Source organism: Daktulosphaira vitifoliae, unplaced genomic scaffold (assembly GCF_025091365.1).
Source record: "Daktulosphaira vitifoliae isolate Bord-2020 unplaced genomic scaffold, ASM2509136v1 Scaffold_1, whole genome shotgun sequence".
In the NCBI taxonomy this organism is placed as follows: Eukaryota; Metazoa; Arthropoda; class Insecta; order Hemiptera; family Phylloxeridae; genus Daktulosphaira; species Daktulosphaira vitifoliae.
Genome location: NW_026099572.1, coordinates 13265487 through 13284538, shown reverse-complemented (window position 1 = coordinate 13284538; position 19052 = coordinate 13265487). Strand labels below are relative to the sequence as shown.

Sequence of the window (19052 nt, the reverse complement as noted above, 5' to 3'; positions counted from 1 at the left end):
TTAAATAATATTTTATTAAAAAAAAAAAATGTGTTGCACTGACATAATATTGATAGTATTATCATTTTATCAAAAATTGTTATCTTAATTTACATGTTGAATGTTTGTGTCATAATACAATGAGTCTTAGAAAAATTATAACTACAAAATAAAATATATTAATACTTTCTTCTTCTTAAAATATCTGGTTTCCAATTAATTGGATGACTTTCTTCAGTCTGAAAAAAATTGAATAAATAATAAATTATCAATTGAAAAATAGAAATATCTACACTCATCTTTCAACTTTTATAAAGCTAAAATGTAATTCTTGTTCCACACAAGGATATGTTTTCCACAAACATAAAATAAAAAAATTACCTACAATATTTTTTTTAGATAAAACTGACTGAAAGTAAACATAAGACACACACACATATATATAAATACTATATAATTATATACAAATATACTTTTTTTTCATTAAAAAAAAACAGCATTCATGTTTTTAAAAATACTTTGTGACCAAAAAGTATACAATTTTTTTATTAAATTAGCATATTTTGAAGTGTTTTGTATGGTAAATATCTTAATTCAAAGCCAGATTTTATTCAGTATTTTGTGTCACCTCCCACAAGATTTTTTTAATTACTTTCTTTTTGACCACCAAAAAATATTCCTATGAGTAACAAACTCTAAAGTTGGTATTCCTGTAAATATTTATGGATAAACCAGCTTGAATCAAAAAAATATGTTCAGTGGTAATATTTAAGACAAGTACTTTCAACATACTTTTCTTGAAAATACGATCACAAACCGAAGTTCTATAAAGGTGTAATAATCATAAATTTTTTTTTTTTCAATTTTTGATAATGCTTTAAAAAACCTACCTTCTATAAACCAACATCAATTAAAAGTAACACAATGTACTTTAATATGAAAAAAGTAAAACTATCCAAGATCATGATTTTTAGAAGTTATAGGGTTATACATATTAATTTTTGTGTATTTATCATTATAATCGATCCCCAGGTACATCTATTTGTAACAGATGGCTTTATCTTTCTAATGATATACATAGAATTAACCTGAGTCAAGTTGTAACTGAGTTACAATTATATTTATTTGTTATCAGATTTGTCATAGATTCTTGAGATTTGATGGTCATTATACCAAATTAAACATGGCAATATTTTCTACAGCCCTACATAGACACTTTGATAAGCTAATTAAAAAATAAAACACATCATAGAATATTTATATATTTTCAGCTTCATACTAAGCTAAAAGATGAACATAAAAAAACTATTAGATATTTTCAAATCCACCCAACAAAAAATTTTGAAAGAATAAATCATAGAATTGTTTTTATTTTGCAATCAATTGAGTGGTTTATGGTCACCTGTATTGCAAAATGTAAAGTTGTTTACAAAATACTTACTGCTGTATCATCTTCTTTGTACAGTTTTACAGTTTTATCACCATCAGCAGTAATTAATCTAGTACCACTGTGATCAAAAGCCATAGCAAAAACTCCAGCTTCACTGTCCATTGATCCTGGTTGTACTGGAGCCTACAATATAACACCAATTTAAAAATGCTTCATTTCTTAAACACAAAGATATTAAAAATAAACCTGTATTCTTTGAAAATTGTAGCCAGTTCTCCAGTCCCAAGCATACATTGTACCATTATTAGCTCCAGACATTAACACACCATCTGAATTAACAGCCATACAATTGACAATGGCATTATGTCCTGTAAGATTTTGAATAAATTTACCATCTGGACAAGTCCATTGCTTTATATTATCTGGACTAGCACTAGTAAACATGGATCTAATAAAAAACACAAACATAGAAAATTATTTATCAACATTGCAATACAATAGAAATTATTACTGTGACAAATTACAATTTAGGGTGTAAAACAAGAGACCGTACACTTTTCTTATGATTAGTAAGTGTCACCCGAGTCTTTCCAGCCATTAAATCCCATAATCTAATTGTGCAATCATGTGATCCAGTTAATACCTAGAATTTATTTTTAATATTTTTAATTATCTAATATTAAAGAAGCACAATAAAATTAACCAACTTGTGGTTCATATTCTTGGCAAATAACACTTGCTACAGTATTTGTATGTCCTGTCAATGTATGAACATTTGCTTTTGTACGCATATCCCAAACTCGAGCTGTTGAATCTCTTCCAGCAGTTAATAATACATCTATAGTTGGGTGAAGGGATAAACTGTAAATAGCACTTAAATGTCCATGATAATGCCGAACAACTTTATTATACTCCAAATCCCAACATTTCACTTGTTTATCTTCACCACAACTAAACAAATAAGGATGACGTGGACTAACTTCTAGGCCTCTAACTGTACTGACATGACCAGTCAATGAAATTTTAAGTTTTCCAGTAGCTAAATCCCAAACCTAAAAACATACGAACTTAGTATTATGTGGTGTATAAATCATAAATAGTTCTAATATAATAACAGTACACAGATTTTTTATTTACAGATCACTCACAAAGGAGCCTATGAAAGGAGAAAATAAAAGTGGAACACTCACAGATATGGAAGGATCCGAATGAAAGCTTATCATTTGAAAGTTATCTACCATGGCTGATACAGAAAACACTAAAAAGATTACAAAACGAAACTGGAAGAATAGCAGATAATACAATAAAATGGGGAATAAAGGAGGACAGAAAATATGAGTGCAATGGGGAGCATGATACAGACTATTTGTTGAATGTCCACTACAACTGAATATGTGTAAAATGAAAGACTTTTTGACTATAACTAATATTTCAGACAAGGAAATACAAATTGCTACTTACTGGGAATGAAATAAAATATGAAAACCAACTAGAGAAGAAAATCAAGAGTGTGATCAATTTTGTTGATAGCCTAAGAGAAGTTTGTGTAAATAGATTGACTTGCCTGCTTTTTTTTAAGGAATCAAAGATATAGGTAAATGTTACAAATGGCAGTAAAGCAATTGGAACGGACAACATGTTGTTCATCAACCAGGATAAGGTTTAAATAATAATTTTATCTAAATAAATTTATGTACAATTATTTTAATTTTTTATTATACAAATGGAAAATACAGAAATTAGAAGATAATTTTAAGCATAAGAAAAATTCCTAGTTTTAAGTATTGGTGTAATTGAACCAAGCTTAAGCATAGAGGGAAATACATATACCTGTATAATTTGACATAATTTAGTTATTTTATTTCAATAGTAATTTATTAACTTACTTTGATTACTCTATCACCTGCTCCAGTAGCAAACCATTCATTTCCTGGCTCAACAGTAACACACCGTACCCAACCTAAATGACCTGAAATAACTCTGTATAATTTCCAAGGTGGATGCCATTTAGGTTTTGGCATAATATGGTTCATAAGTCGATTAGCAGCAGCTATGTTTTGAGTGCTTGGACTAGATAAGACCATACTAGTTTCAATGTTTGTATTAGACTTCTCTGGATTATCAACTATATTTAAGTTTCAGATCACAATAATTGAACATAAAACATCTATTGTAAAATACTATTAAAATGTATAAAATCTTACTTATAGCTAATGGTAAATTATTCTTTAGTGGATCCTTGTCAAATTTAGGTTGACTAGGTTGTGATTTTTTCATATTGATTTTACTCAGTTCTACTTTATCAAAAACAAGTCCATAGTTGTCTCTAGCTTTAATAAGCTTTTTTATTCTTTCTCTGTAAAATTTGACTTAATAAATAGATGTTTTAAAATATAAAATATACAATAAAATAGTAGTAATAGAGGTTAATCTCCTAAGAGATCATTCCTCTTCAATTTAAATTTACTCAGTTAAAACTAAAAATTGAATACTTAATGTATATTCATATACAAAAGTATAAGTAAAATAAGACTAATAATAAACAGTTTATTTTAAACATTAAATGAACTATAATAAAATACTAACGCTTCTTCATCAATGGGTGGTAACATTCCTTGGCACGATAAAAACATGTCATGCGTTCTCTTTAGAGAACGAAATACAAGTGTATGAACGGAATGTCTCTGAACATCCTTAAAAATTATAAAAACATTAATTAATTATCTAAAATTAATAGAATGACATTTACCTCAGAAAAATTCATTCCATTAACATGACTTCTGGCTGACATTATTAAATATCTACAATTAACTAAAATGTTTAAATATAAATCATAATTGATTATTTCATAAGTTTAAAATTTATAAATATGCTTTAGACTTTACTTAGTACAGTAAGTATTTTGATTATTTCATAACGTTGTCTACGAGGGTTAAACAAAATAAATTAAATGTTAGCTACGATAAGATACCTAGGTCATAAATTATATCTATATTTTATAATCTCTTTGAAACTATGAAATGTGATTATAGGGACTAAAATGTCTATAGACATTTTTTACTATTCGTTATAAAACCCTGGTTATACTTAACCGGTTTATTTTTTTGAATTACTATTATTGTCTATATAAAATCTAAGTTATAAAAAATTCCTCCTACGTGGCCTAAATAATATTCTTAATAACCGTGTAAAATGTTGAATATTTTATGATACTGTTATTAATTGTATCATAATTTGATATTATCATATCCTATAAATATTGTAACATTTTATTAATTCATTGTTTTGTGGTATTTTGAATTAACTATTATAGTTTTTATCAATTTTTTGAAGGGGTCCTTAAAATTTAGTAACAAAAAAAGTCGTCTATGGATAGTAGATTAAATGTATACAAGTTAGATGAATTAAAATTTTTAAAGAAAAAAAAATATGCTTGATAACAATTAAAAAACAAGTAGTACTAAACAAAATTAAACAAACTAAATAATTTCAAATGAAAAAAATACACTATTAGTTTTTTTCCAAATTACGTTATAAAAAATAGCACTATTATAAATATTATTTTGCTACTACTATTAACAAAACAGTAAAATTATAAATATTCTAATAAAAATAAACTTTGTATCAAATAAAAATAATAAAGTGTTCGAGTATTAATATAATACGATTATATAAATGGTTCAAATTATTAATATTAAAATAATTCTGACTAAAAATCTTCTCCCTCTTCGGCTTCACCGTCGACCGAGTCCATACCTACTTCCTCATAATCCTTTTCTAACGCTGCTAAATCTTCTCGGGCTTCGGAGAACTCGCCTTCTTCCATTCCTTCACCGACATACCAATGTACAAAGGCCCTTTTTGCGTACATGAGATCAAATTTATGATCCAAACGGGCCCAAGCTTCCGCGATGGCCGTTGTGTTAGACAACATGCAAACGGCTCTATGTACTTTTGCCAGGTCACCACCCGGTACCACAGTAGGTGGTTGATAGTTGATTCCTACTTTAAAGCCTGTCGGACACCAGTCCACAAATTGAATAGAGCGCTTAGTCTTGATGGCCGCTATTGCTGCATTGACGTCTTTAGGCACAACGTCTCCCCTATACAACATACAACACGCCATATACTTTCCGAGTCTGGGGTCACACTTGACCATCTGATTTGCTGGTTCAAAACAAGCATTGGTTATTTCACCAACAGATAGTTGCTCATGGTAAGCTTTCTCAGCCGAAATAACCGGCGCATAGGTGACTAACGGAAAGTGTATGCGAGGGTAAGGCACAAGATTGGTTTGAAATTCAGTAAGATCCACGTTGAGGGCACCGTCGAATCGCAATGACGCTGTTATGGACGATACGATTTGGCCTATCAATCTGTTTAGGTTAGTATACGTAGGACGTTCGATGTCGAGGTTTCGGCGGCAAATGTCATAGATGGCTTCGTTATCTACCATAAACGCACAATCCGAATGTTCTAACGTAGTGTGTGTGGTTAGAATAGAGTTGTATGGTTCCACTACCGCCGTAGACACCTAAATTCACAACATAAATGTATAGTTAAATTTCTAGTAATTGGTACTAAACCAATAAAATACCTGTGGAGCAGGATAAATGGCGAATTCAAGTTTACTCTTTTTTCCATAGTCGACACTCAAGCGTTCCATAAGCAAAGACGCAAATCCAGAACCGGTGCCACCTCCAAATGAGTGGAATATCAAAAATCCTTGCAGGCCAGTGCACTGATCGGCTAGCTTTCGGATCCTATCCAGTACAACGTCTACGATTTCTTTTCCGATTGTGTAATGACCTCGCGCATAATTATTTGCAGCATCTTCCTTACCAGTGATTAACTGTTCCGGGTGGAATAGTTGCCGATAGGTTCCGGTTCGCACTTCATCTGCCATATGGGTAAAGGGCAAAATTAATTATGATTTTAAATGCCAGAACAAATATTATTTGCTAAATTACCAACGACAGTCGATTCTAAATCGATAAACACAGCTCTCGGCACGTGTTTTCCAGAGCCTGTTTCACTGAAAAATGTGTTAAAGCTGTCATCGCCACTGCCTACAGACTTATCGGATGGCATTTGACCATCTGGTTGAATGCCATGCTCTAAGCAGTATAGTTCCCAGCAAGAGTTACCAATCTGGACTCCAGCCTGACCAACGTGCACGGAAATACATTCGCGCTGGAAAAATTTATGACCGTGTTAAACAATAATATCTTAAATTAAAAACACGTAAGAATACTGGCTTATCTAGGAGAGGTAGAATCAATGCTCCTTTAATTGATTGTACTATTTAATAAAAAAAACTAAAATTTAGCTGTACATTAGCAGGCCCGGATTAAAAGGATCCAGGGTAAGAAGAACCTCAGGGCGCACGGATTTTAAGAGTCTATTTAGGTAGAGTGACCTAAACGTTGAAACATGAGATATATATTATTTTGTTATAATATTTTTTAATTTGAAATTTTAAAAATGTCTGTCAATCAGGTTGAATTTTACTATTTAAAATGCGGTTTATTGTTTTATTAGTATTTATTAAGTTAGTATTATACAGAGCGATTTTTTTAGTTACTCGATTAAAATAATAATTATGCTAAAAAATGGTTCGTTTTTTTATACTTTTCAATATATTAGTGATTAATTACCTTTTTAATTTGTCTCTAATACTACATTAGGGAGTCAACTTAATTTTTTTAAATGACAGTATATATTTTCAACTAACTTATATAATAAAAAATGATATAATTTAGAAAATGACTAGTCGATAACAACTTTTGAACTGTTACTTTGGAAGTTATTCATATTTTTATAATTAGACGAAAGGAGAGGTGGGATCGAGAAATAACTAATGATAAATATTATCATATGCGCGCCTCATGTCCAGTATATATTTCAAAATGTTAATAACTTCTGAAATAATGAGTCAAAAGTTGTTATCAATCAGTTTTTTTTAATTAGATGATTTTTTATTTTTTAATTATAATGTAAATTAGTTTAAGCTTGTTAAATATTTATGTTGCTATTTAAAAAAAATAAGTTGACACCATTATGAAGTTTAAGGAATTAATTAAGAAAGTAATTAATAACTTCTAAATCGAGAAATGTATAAAACTATAAAATATTTAAATATGACAAATAGTTGTCTTACAAAAGTTATTATTGTAAGAGAAATCTATCGGCTAACGTTGAAAATATCATCTTGTATGTCTATTGAGTAATTAATCCGTGATTAATTACTGAAAAATTTATTTATTTATTTTTTAATTATTAATAATTAAACATTTTATACAAAAATATTTTACATATAATAAAGGAATATAAGTAGTTGTAAGTAATTACACTCCAAAAATACATGTCAATTATATTATATAATATTTCGTTTTCATAGCTAAAATAGATTTTACAAAGATATATTAATTAATTACTTTATTAAAATAAGCGGGAACTATCCACTAATATTATTAGAAGAGGACTAGTGGTCTAGCCTCCTACTATATAAATGAGCTGTAAAAGACTCCTGGAGCCCATATAGGCCTTTGTCTGGCTTGATAACGGTAAAAAATAATTCTTGGTTACAAAAACCTAATACAGTGGGGACTATTTTAGATTAAAGTCACTAAAGTACTTTGATATGATTGTTCTTTGAAAAAGTTTGATTATTCTAACGATCGATAGTTGACTATAATTCCAGTACGAATTAAATTTCAAATTATAATAAACTATTGGTAGCTAGAACATATATTTTTCACGAAGAGAAAAACCCTTAAAGTTCACTCAACAAAAATAAACTTATTAAAGTTTATTTTTGTTCATCAAAATATTAAAAAATTTCCTAAAAATATTTATATTTAACAATACTTATACATCATTTATTATTTTTTGATGAGACATTAATTTTTAAATAGGGGAACTACCTCTAGGTTTTCTATGTTAAGGGGCTAGTTAAGTATAGAATACAAAAATCAGTAGTAATTTACAAAAAAATATATTTTGCGTAACTAGGAAGTTGTTTACACATAGAAAATAAATTGTGATGACAATTTTTTTTAACTAGTAGAATATTATAAGCGTATGGGGGGAATAAAACAATGCGATGGAAAAAGTCCCCATTTAATTCAGATTTATGAAAATATTCCATTGCACAATTTTCAAACTACTGCTATAATAAGTAATATATAGCTATAGTAATAAGAATTACTTTATGATATAATACAACTTATATCATAAGTTGTATTATGTTTAACAATATTTTATGTTTATTGGTATCAAATATGTTTGTTTGTTTTTTTATTTGGTTTTGACAAATATTTTTATTTTAAACCTTATAATTATGACTTGCTTTTAACTCATATTTATATAGAGATAGTCTTCGTATGTTGAGTAGCACAAGATAGAATTTATTTATTTTATTAACATAGAATACTGTAAACTATCACAAATATTTTTAAGATTCAAAATTGTATTAAAAAAATTTAGAACATAAAGTTTTTTTTTTTGTATTAATAACAATATTTTATCAAGGCAAACTAATTTTTCTTAAATTGAATAATATAAATGCATACACACAATCGCAATTTAAAATATACTTACCATTTTGAATTATTTTAATGACAATCGCCGATTGGAAAAAGTTACTTGAAGGTAAAAAATAAAATTATTAATTTATAAGTAGTGATTGTGCAAATATGCTGAGGTGTGAATGATGTGTATTTAACTAGTTAATGATATCTATCATGTGTCGATCGAATCAACGACTATTTACGCAACCGGGCTATCCAGTTAGATGACACCCAAAATAACTAGGAAGTATTGGGGATTATAATATAATCTCCGATAATATCTGTGCAATAACAAAATTATTAGATTGATAAGAAACATTTAATCATAGCACCAATATAATTTAATAAGTTTATTATGTAAGAGTATCATTTTAATGTTTATTTATCATTCGATACTTTTATTTTTGTCAATATTGAATCCAATTTGTATAAATACAGTTATTTTATCATATAATATATAAATGTAACATAATATAGAATAATATAATTTAAGTAATAAAATATTTACTTGATAAAAATTACGTTCATCAAATATCTTCACTAAAACATCCATAGTTTCATTTGGAATCTTGGGTTAATCTAAATCTGAAAATTGATATAAACCAATAATTTGCTCAAGATCTTTTTTATGGATATTTACTATATAGTATGCATTATGCACTATTAAAAACCCTTTTCATTAATTTAATATATTGTACATTTTCTGTATTAACACATTATTCCAGAATACCCAAAAAATGAAACTGAATGCTTTAACATATATAATATCTAACATCCATCTTAAAGACAGAAACACAAATGAAATATTTAAGGTAACTTCAACTTATTAATTTATCGTAATCATTTTGTAAAATACCATTAAAAACATATATCATATACAATATTATTTAAATATAATATATAATTTTAGCAATACTCTCGGTCAGTATACATAGACCTCAAAAAATTATAAAAGTGTTTAAACATTAAAAGTAGGAAATACATTTATACATATTTAGTAATTTTTGCTACTTTGAAGATAGGAATATAATACCCCTGTGATTTTTTTTTTTTTAGAGTTAACACTAATAACATTTTTCTCATCACTATGTATTTTTGGAATTTATGAGTTAAAAAAACCATCAAGGTAATAAAATTTTTGCTTTTAGTAGGAATTTTGGTAAATACAGACCTAAAAAAAAACTATTTACAATTCAATATCATTGATTTTATTTTTATACTATAACATAAACTATTAGATGTGGTTGCACAAAAATTAAAAAATATAAACAAGACACTTCAAACATTTTTTCAAAAAGTATATACTTATTAAATTAAAATTATTCATTTTTCTTTGCTTGCTGTTTCTGTTCATCATATAATTCATTCATAAGTTTTTCGTTCTCTTTCAATCTACCTTTTACATGTAAAGGTTTAATAACATATCGTACTACTACCATATAACCAAACCATGATAAGCCAACAAATGCTAATATTCTATTAAAGTTTGTTGCCAGTGGACCACCAGGTCGAAGAGCTGGTTTTTGAGCTTGCATTATTTCTAAAAAAAATTATATTTTTTTAAATATATGAATGAGTATAGAATTATTAATAGTTATTATAACACCAATTATATTATTAATAAATAAATTACTGATAGTTTGGACTCTTAAAGTGACAAAAATGCAGAGAAGAATATTTTTTCTATATTATTTTGATTGCATTATTCATATAATTACATACATTATGATGAAATCTTAAAGGTAATATTCTCTGACCGTCATTAGAGTTTGGTGGTCAATTTTTTTGAGTTCCCTCTCAATTTAAGCCCTGATAATAGTAAAGCTACTATTCGATTGAGCTAATCTAATGCCTAACAAACAAAACAATTTATGACTAAACATTAAGTTTCACTAACAAGTTTACAAAGATTTATCGCATAGTATGTTTTGTTGTAGAAATTCTGAGTAATTATTCTTTAATATACATAATTGGTAAGACACTAGTTTTCTGAGAATTTATTGTGAATTTTAAATTTTTGTAAAAAGAAAAAATATTTATTTCATAACACTCTAAAATAAAATGTAGTTAAATAATTTTTTTTTCAACCCTTTAGGGTTAAAAATTAATATGCTGTGTAATTAAATGCTTATCATAATACTTTTAATATAACTTATAAATTCTACTTAAATAAAATATTCTAAATGTTTTAATATTTTCCAGTTTGTGTATTGAAAAAATGAGTTGTCTCATTTTATCCTCTATACTCAATTTACCCAGTTTTTTCCTTCATTTTCATTTATAAAATTTAATCCTTAAATGTATCTTATACAGGTATCAACTCTATTTTTTATAAATTAAGGGGTAAATATGAAAAATACTTTATGTAAAAATATGGAAATACATATGTAACTAACAAAAGCCTAAAACAGAAAATTCACAACAAAATTATTATTTTAAGAGAAATAGAGTGATTAGTACTAAAAGAATCACTCTGTATACCTTTTAACAAGTACTTCAAGTAATAAAAATAGAATTAATATGAGTAACGAGGTTGATATATATAATGTTGTAGATACAGTAGACAGTTTTTATAGGTAAATAATACTATCGTTTTAAGCCAGAAAGTGGTATCTCTAATTTTTAGTAAAAATGATTTTATTGAATGGTATAGTGATTTTCTAAGAATTTTTAAAGTTAAAATGTCCTAATCCTTCTTTGTTAATGTATAAAATATATTTTTTTTAAAGTTAATATTATGATATATTACCAAAATTAGTGATACTCTTTTGTAAATCAAAATAACAGAATATAAATAATCAAGTGTGTTTCTTGATAGATCTGTACATTTTTAACATTATTTACTACACAAATACATTGTTTAATAATTATATACATTATCTCGAGAAAATTAAAATAAAGGATCACAAACCTTAGTATCACTTGAAGATCTTTCAGAATCAAGAGATTCGAAGAACGGCTTCCAAATGTAAACACCGGCAATGATTCCTACTGCCGATGCTAAAATTAATTTAGGCCAAGATATTCCTCGTTGCCTCAAAATGTATTTACGCATTACTTCAAAAATTTGATAGTGTTTTATTGTTTTTAAGTAAATTATTTCTATTTACATATTAAATATAATTAATATAAATGTACTTAGTTTAATATTTATATAATTAAATGATAAATAGAATGAATTTTATATCAATAAAATAGTACCTACGGATATAACCACGGTTAACCATATGGTTTGCAATAGTGTTTGGCTATGATAACACGATTGCCGCAGCAGCTGTTATTAAATTGAATTGATTATCATACAATTTTTTTTTATGTTTGGGTTAGGGGTTCCCTAATCTGACAAGAATCTTATATTTTTTAATGAAAACAAATCGATACACACGATTCCGGTTGGAATCTGTACGGCAGTGGTGGCAGATAGTAATAATCTGTTAGGTAGGGGGGATATGATGGACAACAAAGAGAATTGACGACCACGACTTTAAGTCAGTGGGTTCCCAGTGTTTTTTAATCTCTTATTATAGGTAGCCGACGATGCCTAGGTGCCGGTCCGCTGTTAGTCAAATGCGTTCGCCGTTCAAGGTCACTGGCTCGCGGTGTGGCTAAGGTTAAGTGTTCACGCACACACATGGACATGATGTCATAGTGACATCACTCACGTAACCAGTTGTAGTTGGGTTGTTTGCGCGCGCGTATTCCTTACGCCCGTTGACGTCGTTCGGTACATAATATTATTATATTTTTATATAATTATATACATTTTTTATATTTTGGCTGGGCAATATTTTTATATATAATATTAAATATTATATAATACAAAATACATATCGCCAATGATAATACGATATTTGAAAGTTTTTGAACAAGAGTCGATAGCAGCTGTTGTTTCACGGAGTTGCCGGTTTATTCCCCCGCTGTTTTTTTGTCGACGGGCCAGTTTGTGCGTGATAACGGCTTAACTCTGCTGTTTGGTGCGGGAACCTCCTCATTGTCATCTATCCAGACACCTGTTGATTGGAAAGGCGCGTCACGAGCTCACCCGAACATAAGTTTCCACGCTCGGCTAGTGGCGATTGCGGGACGGCCCTGTTACGTTTCTTGTTATCGTGGACAACCCATATTGGAGATCGGTTTACCACATCCTGGCAGTTAGAATAGTAAGAATATTATTTTTAAATATTTACCGTTAAAAAAAAGGCCTCTTTGTTATAAATGTAATATAAAATTTAACTACGCGTGCCGTTAGGTGAGATTAGTTTGAATGAAATACCGCATTACCGTTTATCTGAATTTCTTATCAGCTGTTTTTGTTTTTCAATCGTCAATACGACGCAAATTAACGCCAACGCCGCCGCCACCGCCGATTAAACATGTCCGGGCGCTTTGTACTTTCAATTCCTCATGTATCAACAATTCCCTACACCGGTTATTAAGCTTAACTGAACAACTTGTACACAATCATAAATTTCTATCCAAAACCGGCTTTCGGAAAGGAAAGGCTTATAGTTTTTCTACATATTTATTTGATCGATAAAAATTTCCACTTTAGGTGAATAACGATCATCACTATGTTTATTTATTATCAATAACCTGTTATATTTTAAATAACCGACATTTTCAACATGAATAATTCACTCTTGGAAATTAAAAGTTAAATTTAAAAAACAAAGTATTATTTGAGTTCAGGCTAGGATCTAAAAGAGTTTTGTAAGTTGAAGGTATTTAAAACCAAGACCTTTTTTTAGGAAAAAAAATTCTAATCTTGAGGCATCAATTACTCCTCTCCGAGACATAAAAAAAATAATCGACTTCTATGAAGTCTTTAATAGTTACATTGTCTTTAAAAAATGTCACTTATAGACAAATTTGTCTATGAGAGCTATTTCATAATATAGGATAATAAATCTGATGGGATGCTTCATTACCAAATTGCTTTATCTTCCTCTCGCCCCAAAAATTAAATTTATGGGTGTTACAAATGTTTATATGGGGGTTGAAGCTCTCACAGTTCCCCTATGAACTACGATAATGTTGAATGTATCAGTAATCTTAATAAGGAAAACAAATAAATAAACTTGATTTTCGGGTTACTGTTTTAAAAAAATGTTTAACTACCTAGATGTTTAATTTAAATTGCGTTTATGATTTCATATACTAAATGACTATGGAATTTATACATCTATCCGTACAGTTTTTATTTGGGGGCGCATATAACAAAATCAAAAGTACTTTAATTTTTAGATTTTTTCAGTAGTATTTTTAACATTTATTAAACAATAATACTTTTTTCTTAAATTGTATTATTTCTAAAAACAATCAAAATAATTATGTACCATCTTGTTTATAGATTATTTAACTTTTTTTAAAGAACATAATTGTTTGAAAATGGTAGAAATTTCATAAATATCAGAAACTTATCAATTTTTTTTAAAGGTATTATTTATTCTCTAAAATAATATACTTAGTTGAATATTCATGCATATTACATAAAATATAGATAATAAGGAAATTGCACTTGAGGTCTTAATTTTTCAATGTTAAGTGTGCAGAAATTTATTTTTGTAACACATTTGTACAAATATAATACTGGTATAAGTCAAAAAATATTTTATAGATTGTTGACACAAGCATTTTAATTTATGAAAAAAAATAGCCCAAGTAAATATTATTACTCTTATATGTCATAGATTTTAACATTTTTGTTTTATTAACTCAAACATTTTAAATTAAAATACAACATCACTTAAAGAAAAATGAATTTCTTTCTTTTAAAAATCGAATTTAAATTCCAACCACACCGAAATTATGCATTCAATATAACTAGGTTTTAATGTTTTACTAAAATATTTTAAATACTACTTTAAGAAAATAACGCTTAAGCACATTTTGCCAATCTTCATGACCTCATCAATGTGTATCAAGTAACCTTGGCATAAACACATCAGTACATTTCATGAAATGATAATTCAAATTTGGATTAACATAACTCAGGTTATTTATTTCCACGATATGAGCTATAATTATCATTTCTTACCAGAAATATTAGTTAGATTATAAAAACAATCATATGATAATAAGGACTATTGTTTAAACAAAATTTCATTATATTCAAAATTTATGTGTAAAAAAAAATCTAATTAAAAATATGAAAATTTCAGCAATTTAAATTATGATAAAAATTACTTATTCATTTTGAATAAGATATTTACTAGAAATATATCAAGCTCGTTTAGATTTTATCCTTATAATGACTTCTAGTTGTAGGATTTGATAATAAATTATCTCGATTTCAAATAATATATTCCAGACCTTATTCAATCTAGTTGAAAAAGTTAGCTTTTTTTATATCAAACAATAATAGAGTAAAAAAAAATTGAATTTAAAAGTGTTAATGATGTATTTTTTGTATGGTGCGTGTTATATGATTTCAATACAACTTTATACATGTTCAGTGAAACATAAGTATTAAGTTATTCCTTAACAAGTCGTGTATATTAAAAAATATGTTCAAGTATAAAAATTATATAATGCGCATCAATTAATTTTCAAGGTTGTTGGTATCATTATTTTATTATTATTATTATAAATTTATTTAATATTTATAAATAAAATAAATATTTTGGTGACATTCAAAAGTAGCTTTTAATTTCTTGTTAAATATAATAAACATATTGTTTTTAGTATACATAGTTTTGAGAATTTTTAAATTTATTTTTCAGATATTAAAAAAAAATCATTAGTGCTTAAGATTTATTCTCATTAATACTAATATTTCTAACTTTTGTAATCGTCTCGATCGACAAAAGATCCTTTTTTTAATTATGATTTTCAAATTAATTTAATATGTAGTCAATTAAATGGCTTTGACATTTCATACAAGAAAAATATAGATGCGTTTTCTTTATTGAAATGAACATCTGTAGCAATCAGAAGTTATCCTGGTTGGTACAGATAAATATTGGGGCAATGTGAAATGAATTTTACCGACTTTTGGCGATAAATTGGCTAACTTAAATATTATAATGAATAAAAAAATTCAGAATTTATTCTAAGCCATTAGAACTATATTATTAATAATGTTGATGGACGTATGAGGGAGTGACACTCACTATGAATTCATTCCTGGTACTATCGCCCAACGAAACCAACCACCCTTTTTACTTGTTTATTGTTAAAGTTTGTGTGAAATCATATTATATTGCTTTAGAGTTGGTAGTTCTAAATTTCATGAAAGGTATAAGAGTTTTCAATGATTTTTAAATTAATTTCCTCCATATTCAATCATACAAGAAACTATCTTTTACTTTGTGTAATTCATAGTATAAATGAAAATATTTAAAATAAAATAGTTCATTATTTTGCTACAATTGTTTTGGTAATTTGTTTGATTTTTGTAGATAATAGTCGTCGCTTGTAAGAAATAAAATATAATCTTTACACATAAAAACAATTTGAATTATACATATTGTTACCATTCTATAATGATTACACAATTAAGTAAAATGACCTTTATTGACCAAGAAAATTATTTTTGGAAGAGTCCACCGTGTTATTTAAGAAAGAAAAGCATTGTTATAGTGAATTTTTTTCTAATAAAACATAGGCTCACACTTAAATTATAAGTTATTTAAGTTGTAGCGGTATTTACTACTAAAATTTTAAATCGAATACAAAATTATAATATACCTAATATTAACACACAATTTTTATAAATATAAATAATTTCAACTTAAAATAGATGTATTATTTTTTTCATAACAGTTATCAGTTAAATTATGATGTAGGAGTAATTAAAAATTTTAGTAATAAATTTATAGCTATGAAAAATAGTTATTTTAGTATTTAATCGAATAATAATTTAAGATAACGTATTTTATAATACTCCAATTAATTTCGGTGTTGATTATTGTGTTTCACTAACGATTGACCAATTTTTTGTAATTTCAAAATGAATATTTTCGGCAAAGCTATTAAGTATTATTGTCCTTGATTGCTACATTGCACCATTAAGTATAAACTCCCTACGGTAGTAACTCGGCTTAAAAACTAGCTGCTTACAAAATTAAGGTTGCTACATTGTGGTTTCTATAAAAAATACCATAGATACTAATGATTCGTCGAATTTTATTATTTAAAACGTCTATTTTCTTTTATATGATTACTAAATGAATTTTGATGAAACTAAAAAATCATGATTCATCATCTAACTGTTGCGTAGTCAAGATTTTTACTAGGGATCTAAGGATCGCTTTTTTAGCTTATCACATCCTCTTACTAGTGCCAAAGTCAATGTATAGTAATAATTAACCCATAGGAAGCCATAAGCTCTTTACTCTTCTCCCCTTTGCTACGCCACTGTTATCTAATTACATACACGAGTACTTAAGATTTGTAACAATTACAACAATTTAAGGATTTCGCTTTACCAGTTAATAGAAGACAAAATCTTTGGGTTATCGACGAAACCAATAATAAGATTTTACTTAATACGTTCTCGTTGTTTACTTTTTTATATTTACTGTATCTCAAATTTTATTTTTATAATGTACTTATATATCTGTTAGACGAAGGTTAACATGAAAACTAATGTTACAATCGACTTTAATTTTTGGATCTGGAATGAGGGGCCTCTACATGGTTTGATGCAATATTTATTTCGGTGATTGATATTGGGAAACCGCTCAACCTAGAGGGATTTGGCCATAATTATTGTTTTGAGTTGTCTAGTTCACTCTATTATAATTTACATGTAATTGATAGCGTATGAATTACATTTTAGGGTTTTCTAATTGATAGAGTAAATTAAAAACCGCTCTCTTCAAATAGCATCGACAATTGAAATTATTTCGCGTTTTTCTACCAAACACTTCGAATGATGAAAAATAATGAAATACAATCGGCATGAAAACAATGCGGCATTATGTTAATATTGTACGAGGTAATGCTTTATTTTTATTATTGTTCAAATAGTTTAGAATCCAACAAGTATATGTTGCTTACACTTAATTATAATTTTATGCGACGCTAATACTGTAGGCGCGCGTCCTTGCCAATAAGCTGTAAGGAAACGACGACACAGTAACCATGACCGAGCTGAGTTGTTTTTTAACGGGTAGAAGAAATTTGAGCGTCTCCGAGTCGTAGTAGTCAAATAAGAATTGTGTATAGTATGTTAGTATTGTTTACTAATATTATGCGTTTGGTCTAAGAATTTTTTATCCGAATTCCTACGACGATATTACCAGTTTATGATTTTTATAATACACACAGGTGTGTTGTAAATTGTCAGTGCTGGAGAAAATATACATAATACGTTGTATGCTCAGATGCCTATAAACTCTAGGGTGTTTGAAGCGCTTTGATAGGAGACCCCCCCAGGCATATGCAATTGAACCGGTTCGTCCGGTCTTCACTTGCATGCAAATAACATTCAGTGGACGACTCTAGTCGACGTGAAGAAGTCTGTTTTATAACTTTTTTTATATTATTTTGAGTGAATACTCAATATCATAAACGGACCTCACCTTCTTATGCATAACACAGTTACGTACATGGCCAGATCATGAGATATTTTATAATGATAATTCAAAAAAAAACATAAAACTATCTCCTAAGTAAAATATTAAAATATACCGTTTTTTTTTTTTTATAGTCAATATAAGTAACATAATATAAAATATATTTTGATCAACTGACATACATAAAAGAATAATACAATGGGACTTAGTTTAAAGTTTGAATATAATTTGTGTATTAAACAAATAATTTCCTCTGACGATTTAGGTATAAAATATTGACGTTACATATCATTTTCTTCTATGCTACACATATTAAATTGCGCTTGTGGATGTTTTTTCACTTAATAAAAGCTTTTCCTTTATCTTGGTGGATAAGAAATTGACCGATAAGGACCGAATTTTATTATTTATGTATGATTATATATTGTTCACTTAAAGTAAAAAAAAAAATTAGCTCGTTTAGAAGGTAAGGTTTAGAAAATCAATTATACATGGATATAGATTTCTCTAGTGGCAATTAGTGTGTTACATTTTATTCTCTAGGCTATGCCTATTAGTTTACTTTTAACAATTACCTACATACATTTAGTA

At 27.7% G+C, this 19052-nt stretch overlaps 3 protein-coding genes and 1 long non-coding RNA gene across 5 annotated transcripts in view; 1 reads left to right on the top strand and 3 right to left on the bottom strand.

Moving 5' to 3' along the window:
• Nucleotides 1-10: 10 nt before the first annotated feature.
• On the bottom strand, nt 11-4302 carry LOC126895217 (pleiotropic regulator 1). Its single transcript, XM_050666830.1, has 9 exons — nt 4119-4302; nt 3956-4062; nt 3574-3725; nt 3256-3494; nt 2077-2421; nt 1894-2012; nt 1616-1817; nt 1421-1552; nt 11-218 (listed from the first exon to the last, which is right to left on the bottom strand). Exons 1-9 carry the CDS (start codon nt 4158-4160, stop codon nt 159-161), a joined length of 1398 nt encoding a protein of 465 aa, XP_050522787.1. The 5' UTR covers nt 4161-4302; the 3' UTR covers nt 11-158.
• Nucleotides 4303-4736: 434 nt separating this feature from the next.
• LOC126895218 (tubulin alpha chain, testis-specific-like) lies at nt 4737-9161 on the bottom strand. Its single transcript, XM_050666831.1, has 4 exons — nt 8972-9161; nt 6340-6562; nt 5967-6268; nt 4737-5903 (listed from the first exon to the last, which is right to left on the bottom strand). The coding sequence occupies exons 1-4, from the start codon at nt 8972-8974 to the stop codon at nt 5079-5081; spliced, it is 1353 nt and encodes a 450-aa protein (XP_050522788.1). The 5' UTR covers nt 8975-9161; the 3' UTR covers nt 4737-5078.
• A 970-nt stretch (nt 9162-10131) lies between these two features.
• On the bottom strand, nt 10132-12568 carry LOC126895225 (uncharacterized). Its single transcript, XR_007701607.1, has 2 exons — nt 11852-12568; nt 10132-10480 (listed from the first exon to the last, which is right to left on the bottom strand). It is a non-coding gene; the product is annotated as an uncharacterized LOC126895225 (long non-coding RNA).
• Nucleotides 12569-12748: 180 nt separating this feature from the next.
• Nucleotides 12749-19052, top strand: part of LOC126895220 (myocyte-specific enhancer factor 2-like) — a 52133-nt gene continuing 45829 nt past the window's right edge. Inside the window, exon 1 of one of the 2 annotated variants that reach the window (XM_050666840.1) lies at nt 12749-13100. The gene's annotated coding sequence lies outside the window, so the exon portion shown is untranslated. The remainder of the gene's footprint in view (nt 13101-19052) is intronic. The other variant, XM_050666832.1, reaches the window with a different exon arrangement.

Excerpts from the sequence above, each read along its gene's own strand:
- LOC126895218 (XM_050666831.1), bottom strand. Across the intron at positions 6,269-6,339 it reads TTTAGAATCGACTGTCGTTG|ATGAAGTGCGAACCGGAACC; the intron begins GTAATTTAGCAA and ends CCCATATGGCAG. Across the intron at positions 5,904-5,966 it reads CCATTTATCCTGCTCCACAG|GTGTCTACGGCGGTAGTGGA; the intron begins GTATTTTATTGG and ends TTGTGAATTTAG.
- LOC126895217 (XM_050666830.1), bottom strand. The coding sequence starts at position 4,160 with ATGTCAGCCAGAAGTCATGTTAATGGAATGAATTTTTCTGAG. Across the intron at positions 3,726-3,955 it reads CCACCCATTGATGAAGAAGC|AGAAAGAATAAAAAAGCTTA; the intron begins GTTAGTATTTTA and ends CAAATTTTACAG. Across the intron at positions 1,553-1,615 it reads ACAATTTTCAAAGAATACAG|GCTCCAGTACAACCAGGATC; the intron begins GTTTATTTTTAA and ends GTTATATTGTAG.